Here is a 15679-nt window from a genome sequence, read left to right as displayed (position 1 = left end):
TATAAACATCTGTGTTCTGATGAAGGCAGTTGGTTATGAAACAGTGATGTCCCACAGGAATAAAGCAGTAACTTGAGCTTTAGAATATTAAGCTTTTATTTTTTACATGCTGTACATGAAGTGTCTCATTGAAATTGTAACATCTTATCGTTTGTAACTCAGTTAAGGAGGTGCCTTTTAATCTTTGCCTGCTTTCTTTGGTATAGCATAAGCACAATTTCCAAACAAAATTTGACAATTTAACAAAATCACAAACTGAAAGCATGTAAAGAATTCTCAAAAAGTTGATAGTGAACCTTAGTCAAATCCATATGTGACCACATTGTTTCCTGTATTTGACAGAATACAGAATTCACAGGAGCCTAGATAAGTCTGAGGGGTTAAAAAAAAAAAAAAAAAACTTCATGGTACTTTTTGGCTTAGTATAGAAAATGGTGCAATTCAAGAGAGTGAAGTAGAGGTTATGGAACTGGACTCATGACCCAACAGTTGTGGGTCAAAGTCCTTGTTGTAGCCTTGAGCAAATACATTAGTGTGTTCGTGCCAGTAAATATTGAACTGTATGAATGAGGAGATTACATCATTTAAGATATACAGTTTGCTTAGGAGAAGGGTGTCTTTTGGGTAAAAAATGTATAACAGTCAGATGACCTTTTGAACTCTGTTGTGTTTTTTGAAGTTTTTTGAGTGGTATCTGCCTTTAGGTAAACTGTCAGAGTGTTCATGGTTGTCAAATAGTGCACTATGGTGAAGCTGGAGATGACCCAAATGAACCTGTTGGAATGGTGTCTTGGCTGTCATTTTTGTGTGGATTTCTGGACGAGTATTAAATGCCACTAGTCTTTTTTTTTCCTTCTTCTTATGTAATAAATTTTATTTGTGTGTGGCTTTGGTTGTGCTTCTTCCAGTGTTATTCCAACTTTTGGAGTATATGAAATATACCCATATTCCTCTGAAGTGCTGTTGGCCTAATTAGTCTTTACATTTGAAGACTGCTTTGTGTATAATGTAAGCTTTGAAATGTCCATTGCTTTCTGTGTTGTTGTTTTGCAATTCATAATTTATTATGTTGATTATGCAATTTTCTATTTCCCTGCTCATGGCATCTTAAAGATTAAAGGAATGTGTCTATAAAATGATTTTTTTGAGACTTTGAAGTGCTATTAATTGTTAAGAAATGGTACTAAGTGTTCCAATATTACTAATAGCAGTACAGTGTTGGCACTGCTAATGAGACACATGGAATTTATTTAGCTTATGCTGTTATTTCTTCATTTTTGAAAAGCCGGTGTTTGGAGATTAATTGCGTCGGGTTATATCGGGCATATTTTTCATTCATGGCCCAGACTTTTAACAGCCTTTTGTTTCGGGCTACGGTATACTCTGGCTAAGATGCAATATTCTGGGGTATAACGTATACTGTCAAATCTGTTGTGGAGTGTTCATGCTTGGTAAGTCTGAAGAAAGGAGAATTGCCCTGTGCTGCACTCTTTTGTACTGTATTAAGTGCCATAGCTGGGGCCGTGTTAGCTATATCACGCGCCTGCATACAGGATCCATGCTCTGAATACTAATGCAGTGGGCCCTTGCTACGGTAAGGGGTACAAATTTGTTTTGATAGTTCCACGTCTGTATTATTTGTAATGTTTCCCCCCTCTGTCTTGCCAGGCTCCCAGTAGAGAAAGCCAGTGTTTTTTCAGTGCTAAGCAGATGTGAGCGTTTTTTGAAAAAGAGTTTTAATAATGAATATTACTCAAACTGTCTCCGAGTCAGACGAGCCCTCACATTTAAATTCTTTCCCCACAAATGATCCCTGCTATATGGTATCAATCAGAAGGGTGTTTGAACGCTGTTTACAAACAGAATAAAGTTACAAACTGGCATACAAGATTAAAAGAACATTCCACTCAATAAAGCACCAACTGAGGGGCCTCGCTACGTTGATGCTGTTCTGTTGAGACAGTCTGTCTCTGCTGCTAGTGCTCAAACAAAGTAGCACAGGCAGAACAGCAGGCTTGGAAGCCAGTGACATCTAACTTAGTAGGTATAGAATTTAATTAGGAAATATTTGATGCAGAAATGGATAACAAACTGAATTATAATATTAAAAAAACATTTTAATTATTAAAAAGATGCACTTTCTTCACAAGTTCTGAGGGGCCAGAGGGTCCCTGACAGAAAGTGTGAAATTGGAGGCAAACAAAACAGACAGCTTTGGGATGAGGTGGGTTTCAGAAGAAAATGGAAAAGAACTAATAAACCCTTCAGTTGCTGCAATTTAAACTTTGTAAGCTGTGCTAATAGTGGTCCCGTGAGCCCTGTCAATGCAGGCACTGCTGTGGCTCAGTAGGGGACCAGGGGGTTGGGAGCTCAGTTAGTGGCAGGTCCAGTGATCTGTGTGACTTGTACCCATTCTAGGCGTAGGAGGAGGTCCAGCAGCAGCTCCTCCTACGAGTCGTCACGGAAGAAGAGGAGCAGCCGCAGTACGGAGAGGGGCAAGGCCCACCGCTCCCGGAAGTCCCGGTCCCGCAGCCGAAACAGGAGGTAGGCAGGATTGGCATTTCTTGCACAGGGTGGAACTGTTATGGTTTGAACTGAAGCAGGACAGGGGTAATGGGCAAGTACTGGAGATCAGATGGGGCGCACCCTGGGGGAGTTGGTGGTGCAATTGTGATACGGTGTGGAAAGTATACGTGGGTGCAGAGGTGAATACCGCAGACTGAATTTGGACACAAACTGGGGTAATTTTAGTGCAGGAAGCTCTGTTTAGTGAAAGGCTACTGGGTGGCATACATTACAGTGACGGCACACCTCTCATTCACCATCGTGTGTAAATGGATAAAGCATAGACTGCTGAGTGATTGGAAAGAGGGATGGAGCAGGGTGGAATATATGGATGCCTACTGTGAGCAAAATGTAGCATTATGTTTAGAACAACGTTGACTTATGAGATATTTGAGTATAGGCTTCCAAAAGCCATTTTCTTTATAGAGTAGCCTGTCCCACTGATACCTGTGAAAGAGGAGTAGTTTCATGCCTTTTTGGTCACACCCTCGGTAAACGGGAACATGGCTGCCCTGAAACCAAGGTAACGTCAGGTCTTTTGGCACCAGCTGGCACCTAGTTGCAGAAAGCGGTTGCATTCGCATACAACTCTCTCTTCATTCAGCCAATCCTCAACTGTGCAGTTTATATTGAGGTTCAGCAAGAGTTTTAAATAATAACAAGTAACTTACGTGACAAGCCTTAAGAAGTCTCAGTCATTGAAAAGTCATGATTGATGCCACCGTCAGACTGTGTACTCATTTATTGCAGTGTTTTTGGACAAGCAGTTTTGAAGACTGAACTTGGGCAATTAGCTTCTGACAGGTTCTCATTAAAAGCCCTCTCCTTCAGCATTCTCTTCATCTGCAGCATCTTGTCCTATTCATGGTGTTGAACGTCAGCACGCTGGTTATTGCGATTAGTTATTACTTTGCCTCCTTTAAGTACAGATGTGAGACCTTGAGTTGATGGATTTTTTTTTTTTTTTTGCCCTTGCCCCTCCCCAGGGAACACAGGAAAATGGGCACTTCTTTAATTAATTAATGCAATTAAAACATGATTATCCATTTGGCATTATTGAATTATTATTATCATGATAATGTTATTTTATTCACATCAAGTATCGTCTGCCCTCCTTAGCATAAGGGAAAAGGCACTGCGTGGTTGTTAAATGAAACTAATGTCATTAACATTGCAAATCCATCCAAATTAACCAGTAAACTATGCTGTTAAATCCTTTAGAAGGATGCAAAATGCTTTTGTAATTTATGCAGGCCACTGTTTACTTGTGTATGGCTGCAGGAATAGGATGAATAATTTTAATCACAAAGGCCTTTTTTATATCTTCATTAGACTCCCGTAGATTAAAAGAGCTAATGGGTGCTTCCTGGGCTCGACGGCGCTGTTCTAATTGGGTGACAGTACCCTTTTTTCCCTATTAATTTTGTTTTGTATACGACAAACCTTGGTTTTTCAAGGCTTTTTTTTTTTTTGTTTAGTTGAGACGCTGATGATTAAAACAAACCAAATGGTGGTGGCTGTCTCGCATTAAAGCCGAGGTTGGGAATTACAGCTGATGTCGTCCCTGTGTACAGGCGATGCAGCGCGATTAAGAGGGATGCCTCCTGTAATCGGCTTAAACAGTGTGGCGATGAGGGGAGCGGCTGACGCCCGAATGTTAAGTGAGGGATCGGTTTCTAATGAGGAACTCCACAAACATCTGCGGTGAATGATGGGGCGGTCAAACAAAAGGCATTCATTAAGCGAGGGGTGCCCCACTTGCACCAATCGGTGCTTGGTTTGACATGCCATAGCGGTGGATGAGGGAGCCATTTCAACTCTAGTCTGCACCTCTGGGTAACAAGGGGGCTATATTTACATTTGGTTGTGGGGAATGAATCTTTACATTCCATGTATTTCCCCACTTAATAGTTTTAATATGATCAGACACTGTAGGTTGTAGGGGTGGAGCTTAGGAAGACAAGAATCGGGCAAGGCAGGGCGGCAAGGGGCAATGTCTGTATGCCTGCTTTGGGGATCTTTGGAAGATGTGCTTAGGTCCAGCATGGGTGGCAGGTCTGTGGCTTATGCAGGGTGTCTATGGGGGTGCAATGGGGGTGGTGGCAGCTCGTGTCGTAGTTTGCTAAGTGGAACAGGTTGCTGTGGTCTGGGCCGCTATCCGTCATTGTCTTGTTAAAAGGGTTTGGGTCGAGTTATGGAGTCCGGGACGAGGCGGGCTGATAAATCAAAGCAGGATTGAGTGGACAGCAGCTCGTGATTGATACGGTGACAGGATATGAGCTGGGGAGTGGGGTGCGGCATATAGAATATAAGCAGGGGGGAGAAGGAAAAAAACGACCCCGGGAGAGGGATATTATTCAGTGGAATGAGAATAATAACACTGGCATGAAAATATTGTCGAAGAGAAGATTAGGGCAGTTTGGGTTTTGAATATTACCTTTCGAATTCCCTACGTGTAAGTAAATGAGTAACTGAGTGACTGAATGAATGGGTGAAAAAATAAATGTATAAAATAAAATAGCCCTGTAGTGGTGTTCATTGCGCTTTTATTCCAACAAAGAAAAAATCGTAATGTAAAACACAACAGCAGCCAATCTGACATTCTTTGTCTGAAATATAAAGCAGACGATCATGGCTTATTATCTATTATCCATTAATGTTTATTCCCTTTGATCAAGTCGAGCTGAACACAACGCCTTATTGCAACATAAAGAAAATCATCTGTACTATACAGATATAACCTGCATCAGTAAAGGATGTTTTCTACATTTAAATTGAACAAGCATTTATTCTCGTTGGATTAAGGTTACAGAAAAGGCAGTGGTGGAAGATCTTGTCTATGTGTCTGTGTTTTGAGCTCTTAAAAGTTGATGCCGTGAAAGAGTTTGGATGTTCCTTGCCGAGCCCATTGCTTGACCTGACAATCATGTCAATACATCTGTACATCTTTTTGGGCCTTGTTGTTTAAGCTCTTTTCAGACTGCACAGCTGTTTACCTTACATTCGGTTCATCCTCACAAACTCCTTAATCATGAAATGATTTTTGCTGTAATGTACTTTGAGCACGGTGGTAATTATGATGCCTACGGGCAAATCATGGGCAGTCTTGGGGAATACCTCAAAACCTTGAGGATGGCTGGGGCAGCACATCTTCTCATGGTGTGTTTGTGGGGAATTCATGTAGCATCAGGGAGGTGTGACTAAAGCCATAAGGGTTTTTTTTTTTTTTTTTTTTTCCCCTCCCCTAGGCTAGTGGAATGAAATTACATAAGATGTATCCGTTCTTTTCTGCTACCATCTCTCCTCATTCAGCTAGATGCATAGAGCAGGTCCTTTTAGTTTACATGACGGAAGAGGGGAGGTTAGTTTTGAAGACAATGAAAGTCACATGCTGCCTATAAAATTAATGCTTTGAAATGGGAGACAAAGTAAGGGCAAAGTGGTCAATGTTGATTCCTGTGCTGCATGCTTTATATGTTATGATGTTATTGGCATGAGGTATAATGTGCTGGAGGAGAGGTCGTGTGCAGTGCATCACAGGATTTGGAGTACAGGACTTATGTTTTTGGGGACACTATGACACACATTTTTGTATCAAAAGTGCAGGCTCACAGCACATAAAAGTACAACTTAAGGGGGGGGACCGCAAACTTTATTACTTATTTCTTTTTTCATCTGGCACACACCCCCCCCCCCCCCCCAATCTTGTGAGGATTGTCAAAGGTTAGTGAAAACCTGCTTAGTGTCTGTTCAGCTGGGATTGTAAAAATGGAGAAGAGGCCTGGACTGGAGCTGTTGTTTTCTGTGTTCAATACCGCTGGGCCCCCTCGTCTCTGAAAGCACTGAAGTGGAGCGCAAGGCAGTTTGATCCCGTGGTTGAGGTGTTTAGCTCTTGACAACACGAGACTTCTGCAAAGTGTTGATTTAAACTGAAAGATGGTCTGGCTTTGTTTTGGTTTCTTTTTTTATTTAATAAAAATCAACATGCTTCCAGTATGACAATTTTTTTTCTCCCCACACATCCAATGTCTTTTTGTTTATCTCCTCTAAAGGCCAGTCAATCGCTCCTCCGCTTTGTTGTCAGAAGCCCTTATTTACCAAAGACAGAAGTAAGTGAGTGACACGGCCGGGCCCCTTTCATCCCTGACTTGCCGCGAGCAGAGTTCTCGCTTCCTGCCAAAAGAGCCCCCCATGCCCCCCTTGTCCCCCCCACGGCAGACCCAGCACCACACCGCTCCCCTGGGTGGGAACCCGGCAGCTCTGTGCACTTGCCAGATTTAACAAGCACTCGCGCTCACTGTTTTATTTCTCCTTTGTCAGAGCTTTGCAATTGCTAAGATTTATTAATGAGACAGTAAATTTTATATATATTTTTCCTGTTGAAATCACTGCTGTCTTTAGGTTGTCCATAGAGTAACCACCCCACCCTTTATTCAATGCTGAAGTCTGTGGTTTAGTAAATATATTTACAAACATTTACTTTTTTTTTTTTTCTTCCTTTTCTCTCAATGTAGGTTAAAAAGTAGGGTTATGGTTAACCCTAAGGATCCAAGTTCTTCATAAATTCAGCTTAAACTATAAAGGTGTACTTGAACAGCTCTTTAGATACCCTTCCCAGCTTTGGTGGTGGTTTGTATTTATTTTGATATTGGGTATTCTGCTATACATGTGATCAGGAGGAAAAATGCTAAGTGGAAAAATGCTTTGGGTAGAGGCAGCACCTGTGGAAAACCACAATTGTGTAGTTGATGTGCAGTAGAGCTAAGCTGGTGTGAATGTGTATTGGGCAGGTAAAGCTTTGTATCTCTCTCATAGGTTATGAGAACCAAACAAAAGATGAGAGATTTATTGAATTTGGGTATTACGAATAACATTTTCACATATGCATTTGTATTCAGAAGCGGTAGAGGGTTCAGTTATTAATCATTACACATCAGGTATTGCAGTACAATAAATAATGCTGATTATTATACCTTGATCTCAAGAATGATTAAAGTATTTGTCTGTTTATTTACTTTTTGCAAATGGGGGCTTTGGGGATGTTGTGGCTTCTTTTTTTTGCAGACCTCATAAAACAGAAAAACAATCTCTCCCTGTGAGTTTCAGTTAAGGTGTCACTTTTCAATATAGCACTAAGAGAATGTGCCATCCAAGCAATTAGTTTATGTTGGTCACCCATTCTGGGGGAAATATTCCTTGGTTTTTGCCATTATAAATGGTCACTTGCTCTCCGGATAACAATGAAACATTCATATTATCACATTAGAAGTTCTGTTTGGTCAAGGAAAAGTGGGCCTTTTTGCCTGGGTGTTAGAAAATGAATACAGAATTAATCTCTCCTTCCTACTTTTCCCCCTATTTAAGCTTCTTGAAGTTTCTCCAAATTGGATTTTAAATGCCAATTAGGGGGTTGAATGTAGTAAAATAAAAGCAAATGCATCCAAAATGGCCTCACCTTCTGGCTGGTTGGGCTTCTGAGGGAGAAGCTGAACCTTTGCTCTGAGCGAGGCTTTGAGAGAAATATCCAGCCTAATGAACACATTAATTAGAACCATAACTATTTATAAGATGATAATTAGAAACGAAGCGCAGTAAACTGGGTTTTTCCTGCAATTAATGGAGGATTAATTACTGGAGGTAATGAAGTGGATTTTTTAAATGCATTAAGGTGAAGTACAGAGATGTGCGGCAGCTTTGTGATCAGCGGCATAATTATTTTGTGGCCCGTTTGAGCGCGGCTCACACGAGCTGGCTAATCAGCATCATTGCATCGTTATATATGCACTTAAAAAGACTCGCCACCAAAATGACTGCCTAATTATTTCTAATTGGCGGGACTCTGTGTTGTCATTGGTCTGTTTGTAGCTGCGCAGCTTCGGATTTTTTTTAACGACACAGGGGCCAAGCAAGGGAGAAGAGGGGCCCGTGAGCCCTGGGCTGCCGTGCCCTGGTACCATTGATCCGCTCTGGTGGGCCGCGGCCCAGGACGTGGTCCGCCCCACCCCCCACACCATGAGCGGGGGTCAGTGCCTCAAGTAGTTGAGGAGCTAAATTGGCCTGTTTTTTTAAAAATCGTTTTTCCCCGTATTCTTGCTGTCTTCACCTTAGTAAAGCTGAAGTGTCATGCTGTCCTCTTGGCCGTCACTGATTTGGCCTTCCACTTGCCACCGGTACATCGCCATATCGTGTAGTTCCTCAGTTTTAACATTTTATTATTTTTCCCAAACAGTAGCATATTTGGTGTTGCAGGCTCGTGGGCCTTTGTCCTCTTCTGTGCTTGACCCTGGGGTCAGCAGAGCGGGTGGCTGCAGGGCCTCAGTGTGTGGAGAAAAACCACTGAAAGTTAGACCCATTTTGAGGCTGAACTCTGAGAGGATAGACTGCATATTCTGGTGTATGTGTCCATTTCATTTCCATGTGCCGTTTATGTACTTTTTTTTTTTTTTTTTTTCTTTGTGCATCACTGTAGTAGGCACTTCAGTGCTGGAAGGAACATGGCTTTTTGTGACCAGAAGGTTGTAGGTTCAAATTCTGGCACCTGCTTTGCTGTCAGAGCCTTGAGCAAGGTGTTTAACCAGAGCTACTGCAGAGGGTTTTCAGTTTTATTAGTGTGTAACATGTAGTGGTACATACCTATTCAAGTCACTTTTTGGGTATGTGTCCACTATGCAGTGAAAAGTTTTAATGCGCGGCTTTGCAGTCTCACAGGTATTTGACGATGCATTTAATCCCGTTATTTTTTTCATACAGATCATTTACATGACTGACATTTCTTTGCTATTATGCTGTTTGCTCCGTTTGCCATTTCATACCACTGTAAATGTGACGTAAAGCATCCACTGCACATGCTTCACGTGCCCCGGTCTCGACTTGGCGCCCCAGCAGATGTGAGCTGACGCACCGGTAACAAGATCTTCTGAAACGGCTCATCTGGTTCAGCCTGGAATTAAGGCCACGTGTTCGGCGCTGTAGTGTATGAATGTCATTCGTCTGGTTTACAGGAATAGCAGAGAAACAAATTGAGGAGTAATGAAACACAAGGTTGGGGATTGCTCAGAGTGGTGATTGTGGTTTGCAGGGGCTTGTGGCTTATATTAATATAAGGGAGATGTTTGGAAGATATAAGTCTAAAATGACAGAACATTTAAAGAACAGACCCAAGTTTCATGTACACGTTCATGGCAGCTGAAATGCTCCACTTATTACATTATTCCATTGTGAGTCTTTGTAGTGTCCGTCAAAGCTTCGTATACCACCTCATTCAAACCATAGGTGCAGAAATGTGCAGCAGCTTACATCCCTGCTGCTGATGCGAGCAAGTGCTGTGGGTTTGTACACAAGCAGTTCTTGGGTTCATCGCCTGACTAAGGCTGCCCCAGTTGGGTTTACGCTGATAACTTTTGCAGAGCAGCTCAACCACTGAACAGGATTTTTCTGTGTGTGGATTGTTCCTGTTCCTTAAGCGTGTTCTGCTTGTCACAAGTGGAGGTGGGTATGGCTGTATCTTCTCTCCCACAATGCTTCAACGCCACATACGTGTCTGTAATAAGGGTGGGTACAGTTGGTAGGAGGAGCTTTTAAATATACAGGAACTTTTTTGCAGAATTTCATATTGTTACTGCAATTGTTAAAAATTCTTTTTTGTCATCAGAAAACTATACTCCTGCTCTTTTAATAAGTCTGCAGAATTTATATTGTGCTCACTATTGTGAGCTGTTAAATACATACATTGCGAAAGTATTTAAGAATTTTTTTTCTTCTGTTGAGGTGTATAATTTTTCCCACAGAAAAAATGCACTCAAAACTACTGAGAGAACGTTTGTTGTGGTTGTATCAGCATGTCAACAAATTCACATTGCTTTCAGTTTCATTAGCAATACAGGCTGAATATCAGCCATGGCTTTGAGTTCCAATGTGTGTTCGTTTTGTAGTTAATTTGCTTTTATGGACATTGGAGACTTGATTAAGAGAAATAGGACCTTCTTTGAAGCCAGACTGCGAGTTATTAGGCTATCACCACTTGCCAGGAGGGCTGACAACTTATGGGCTGATAATCAACCATTTACAATGATTTTATAATTGATCAGCAGCACAATTTGATATTTGCATTTTTTAAAAAGCATCTGGCACTTATACATGTAGCATATGCTGTGAAAAGGCACACCAAAAATTCAAGATCTGTTTTTCTCCCTTAACATCTCGCATCTTGTTCAGCACAGGTTCAGTTTACATCCAAAATCGACAGCATCGAAGAAAAAAACGACACATTCGTCTGAATAATGCTTTAATGCACTCTGCTTATTGAAAAGCCTCAGTTCATTTCCTTAGATCACTGGAAATTAATAGCTTCTCATTTTATCGGCACAAAATTCCAGATGTAGCCCTACGTTTAATTATGTGTAGTTTCCTTTCAGCGACATTATGCGTGACTGCTTCATGTCCTGCACTCCTTTGGATTTTACAGTCAGTCCACATGGGTCCCGTCAGCGTTTGTGATTTTTCTCATACTGGAGTTGTGAGGTTCGTAAATCACTTAAGCACAAGCTTGAAAGTACACACGCATGCTGCAGTGTACAGCACAGAGGCCCACATTTAAACAATAAAACAATGTTAAGAAAAAGTCCTCAGATCTTCTGCCACTTCATAAATACACGCCCCCCCCCCCCCCCCCAAATTATATATATATATGTGTGTGTGTGTGTGTGTGTGTGTGTGTGTGTGTGTGTGCGCGCGCGTGTGCGGGGGAACAGGAACACGATCTTGCCCCTAAGAACACACCTGCTAATTAGATCCACGTTTTTCCAAAGTTGCTCTGGAACATGCTTGTTTGCCATTTGCTGGCCCCTCCCTGGTGCAGATGGCCCTGGAGTCTGTTATTACATGGAAGAGGAAAAAAGCCATAACGCTCAGCAGCTAATTGCTCCTCCAGCTTTCAAGGAAGGCAGGTGGGGGGTGAGTGGTGGGGGGGTATGTCCTGATTGCCACATGATAAACTGTGAGGAAATTAGCGAGTTAGCACTTGTTCACTCACTAACCACTGGTTGACCTCTGTGGGGGATGGGTAAACCTCTCCCTTAATTTTTTAAGGCTCACAAAGTAGAAATGGGTATGAATAGCTCCTAGTAGTTGCAGGCCAGGTGAAATTTTGGTCCCGTGTTCTTTCTGCGATGAGCGATGGTGGGCATCTGCGCTTTGCTGATTCCTTGGGTCAATTAATATGTGGTTGATTGGGACCCCCTGACTCCTTAAGCATGCTAGCATATGGGTTTGTGTGGATCTGAAGAGCCTTTGAAAGCCTTTGAACTTTACCAAATGACTTGACCTTTCACAGTGTGGGTGGGCCCTTGGAACAGTGTCTTAAATGCAGAAGCGTGCCGGACATTCATTAATAGATCAATTCATAAAAGCTCTAATAACGAACTTCCAAATGCTTTTTTTGTGTAACTTTTTAAAAATTTTTTTATTATTATAATAAAACTAATAAGGTTGAAGAGGGAAGAAAAAAAAAAAAAAAAAACCCTGACAGGAATCCTTCATGGTAGCTGTACGCTGTGTTACTTGTGCCAACAATCAGCCCCTGAACAACGATGCATAATTGGTGGTTCTTTTCTCTCTCTTTTTTTTTGTGTGTGCATAAGCTGAAAGAGCTGATGATGCCTCTGTGCTTGGAAGGGGGAACCAGCTTGGGAAATGATTTCAACAGCCGTCGTAATTAGAGGAATATCATAAATTAAACTTGTGTCTCGCGTTATGTTTGAAGAGCACTCAAAAGTAATAAATTCTGGATGGTTAACTTATTTGCATTACATTCGGCAAGCAACATTGGGAAGGAACAGCTGTTTTGTGCGATGGGGCTGTGCTTTTGGCAGCAGGAAATGCGCATTACTCATTCAAGGTGCTCTCGAGCAGTTTAGCGAAAATTGCTTTTAACTCGATTGTGAAGCCGACGCGGCTGCTGTGTGCGTCGCTCCCTTTGGAAGAGCTCGGCAGGAGCAGAGACGTCGCTTTAATGAAGTTTTAGGAAGAGTGTGTGTGTGTGCGTGTGCGTGCGCGCATGCATGGATGCATGCAGACACACACCTTCTAGTGAAAGGCCCTATGAAAAGCCTAAGTTGCACTGAGAATGCACCTTGTACCTGTCAATGTGTCCTTGTCAGAGGCCCTTTCTGGGGCATTGTTTGGATTCAGTATCAGGAGTAAAAACTCCTACAAACTCTTTACACACATTATCTACTTACCTGTTACCTTAGCTGCTCTAAACTGAAGAACATTAGAATGTCTTATTATTATTAAGGTAATGCTGTTTCCAGAATTTTTTTTTTTTTCTATACTTGAAACTTTCATACAGCTGTTCAGATTAGGGGGGGATTTCCATCTGGATTCATTGCTGGTCAGAACTTCAGAACAGTTGTGAGTTTTGTCTTTAACCATTCATGGGTGTGCTCTTAAACTGTGTTTGGGGCCATTGTTATGCTGGGAGACCCGTGGCTGTCATTGAAGACCCAGCTTCCTCCAAAATACTTAGGTATTCACCTGTTTTAAAGATGTCATTTACATGTTTATGGCACCCTGTTCCAGAAGCAGCAAAGCACCCCCAAAATATCACTGAACCTGTAAAGTTTAATTATTTTTTCTTTTAAATATTGATACCCAAGAGGACCTCACTGCTGGGAGAAAAACAGCACCACTACAGTTTTTCAGAACATACCTGAACATGCCCAGATCCTTTTGGGAAAATGTCGTTTGGACAGATGAGACCAAATTAACACTTTTTCATGAAGCACACCATGTCTATATTTATAGAAAACAAAATGAAGCCTTCAAAAAACACTTTTTTTTTTTTTTCTCCCCCCCCCCCTTCTCTAAAGAGGCTGAATTGGCAAAAGCAAAGATTTTTTCTTCTAGCTGTGCAGACTGCTATTGCTACTGTGTGATGGAGGGTGAGGGGGTGGGACCAGTTGGGGGAATTGTGGGAAAGGGGATGTAATGGCAACCTTGGCCATATCTTAAATAATGATGTGAGGAGGACTGACTTACAGTTCAGCATTAGCCCGTTTTCAGTAATAGTGGTATCGTGTGGCTGCCACTAATGTCCAATTTTCAGTGGAAAAAAACATTTTTAGCAGAAATATAATGTAGTAAGATAACAGCAATGTGCGATCCTGCCTCACAGCCCAACGATACAATTACCCAAATGGGTTCTGGTTAGGGATCATATCCCTGTGCGTGTGGGGGGTCAGCACAGATAAGCGTTTGCCTTGCTTCAACACAGTGGTAATTACTTTATTGATAATTCGCAGAGAAAATTGCCCCAGCCAATAGAGGTAGCAAGATGTAATGGATTGGTTGGGAGAAAATGGTTAAGGCCTTTTAACAGCAATGAAAATATGTTGAAGCCATAGGGGAATCCTTTCCTCAAGAGATAATAGCCAAAAAAAAAATGTAAAATAGAATATTCTGGACACGGGAGGGGTAGTGTTTATCTTCACTTTATGTGTTAACACATTTTTCCCCAGCCCTAAATTAGCTAATAATTCTCGAAGGGGAAGGACTTGGTAATGAAATTGACATTTAACAGCATTGCCTCAATCTATTAACTACAGTAAATTTAATTTGCTACAGACCCAGAAGTGTGCTTGCTGGAAAAAATAGGATTTCATTTTTATTAAGTCTGCTTGCTACCAGTTATACAGGGGGTGTGTGTGTGTGTGTGTGTGTGTGTGTGTGTGTGTGTGTGTGTGTGTGTGTGTGTGTGTGTGTTTTAAACGATTACCTTGGGGGAAAAAAAGAGGAACGGCGATGGATTCTGTCCAATTCATCATTGCATACACATTCACAGATTTTAGCACAATAAAGACTGGTTTGACCCCTGTCATGTGTGGGAGGGGATGGACTTCATGAAAACACAAATAATATGAAAATACATGTACACATTTTTCTGGGAGGCTTTGAACATGGCTTGGTTTCATAGATATTCTTTTCTTTTGTGTTTAACCATGCTCCTTCTATTCACATTCCAAAAGTAATCATAATACAGCTTTAATTTAGATTCTTTGGCAAGGACTTTTCTTTGCATGTGTGGGATTCTTGCATAGTGTTACAAATCAGATGTTTTGAAGGGAAGGTTCTGGTCAATTTGTTTTATCAATAAATTTGTAACATCTATTTTAGTTGACTAGGAAACATACAGGCATGGCTCGATTTAAATTAATCCGTTCCTGAAAACAGTGCAGATTTTCATAATTTCAGATGACTAAAACCTATTTCCTATTATTGTCAATGGGAGGAAAATAATGTGTTCATCCAAAACTTGCAACTTTTCCCAAGTACTACTGGAGCACTGCAAAACACCTATATAACTATCAACAAATGACTGCAGCACAATATAAAGCACTTGCATTTACATTTGTTCATTTAGCAGATGCTTTTCTCCAACGCAATACACATCTCAGGAAACAATACAAAAGTGAATTACACCTGTAACCTTTGCTGTCCTACTTCCAGATTGTGCTGGGAGAACCTAGGGCAGTCTTTTGTTTTTGTTAAATCCTCCAGGGTTGGAGGTTTTTTCTTTTTAATTGATCAGTTCTTGGCAGGATGAGCAATAAACCAAGCAGGGATCCACTGAGCATGTCACATTTATTTTGAACAACTTTCTGAAACTGCACCTTGCTGAAATCCATGTTCATACCCTAAAAAAGATCAGCTAAACTTTTCCTGCTAATTGCTGTGCTGTCTCCCCAATCATTTAATTAAATAACATCAAAAATAGCAACAGGCATTCCTGTGGAATTTCAGAAACTTTTCCCCAGTGCCTCATTCTCTTAAAGCAATACTTTTGCGTTTCTAACACATCAACAGAGAGAGATCTTGATGCAGACATGGTAACTATGGTATATTACTGCACTTCTGCATCACACTGAACTTTCTGCATTTTTTGGACACACTTTGGTTAAGTTTTGCTATACTTTTTTTTTTTTTTTTTTTTAAAAAAAAGCCATTATACCAAAATTTTGGATAAAGAGAGTTCGTAAATCAAGGGATGGCTGTGCGCTCTTTGGATTTCACGAAGTGGATATCGTATGTCTGTCTTAACAGTTCCAGTATACTGGAT

General features: G+C 41.2%; 1 protein-coding gene across 1 annotated transcript in view; it reads left to right on the top strand.

Annotated features, from left to right (window-relative positions):
• rsrc1 (arginine/serine-rich coiled-coil 1) overlaps positions 1 to 15679 on the top strand; it is a 108651-nt gene that overhangs the window by 5830 nt on the left and 87142 nt on the right. Inside the window, exon 4 of the mRNA XM_018732478.1 lies at positions 2419 to 2544. Coding sequence (XP_018587994.1) covers positions 2419 to 2544 — 126 coding nt within the window. The remainder of the gene's footprint in view (positions 1 to 2418; positions 2545 to 15679) is intronic.

The sequence above is a fragment of the Scleropages formosus genome, chromosome 10 (assembly GCF_900964775.1).
Source record: "Scleropages formosus chromosome 10, fSclFor1.1, whole genome shotgun sequence".
Taxonomy (NCBI): Eukaryota; Metazoa; Chordata; class Actinopteri; order Osteoglossiformes; family Osteoglossidae; genus Scleropages; species Scleropages formosus.
Note: the sequence above shows the minus strand (reverse complement) of the source record. Positions and strands in the feature narration are given on the sequence as shown.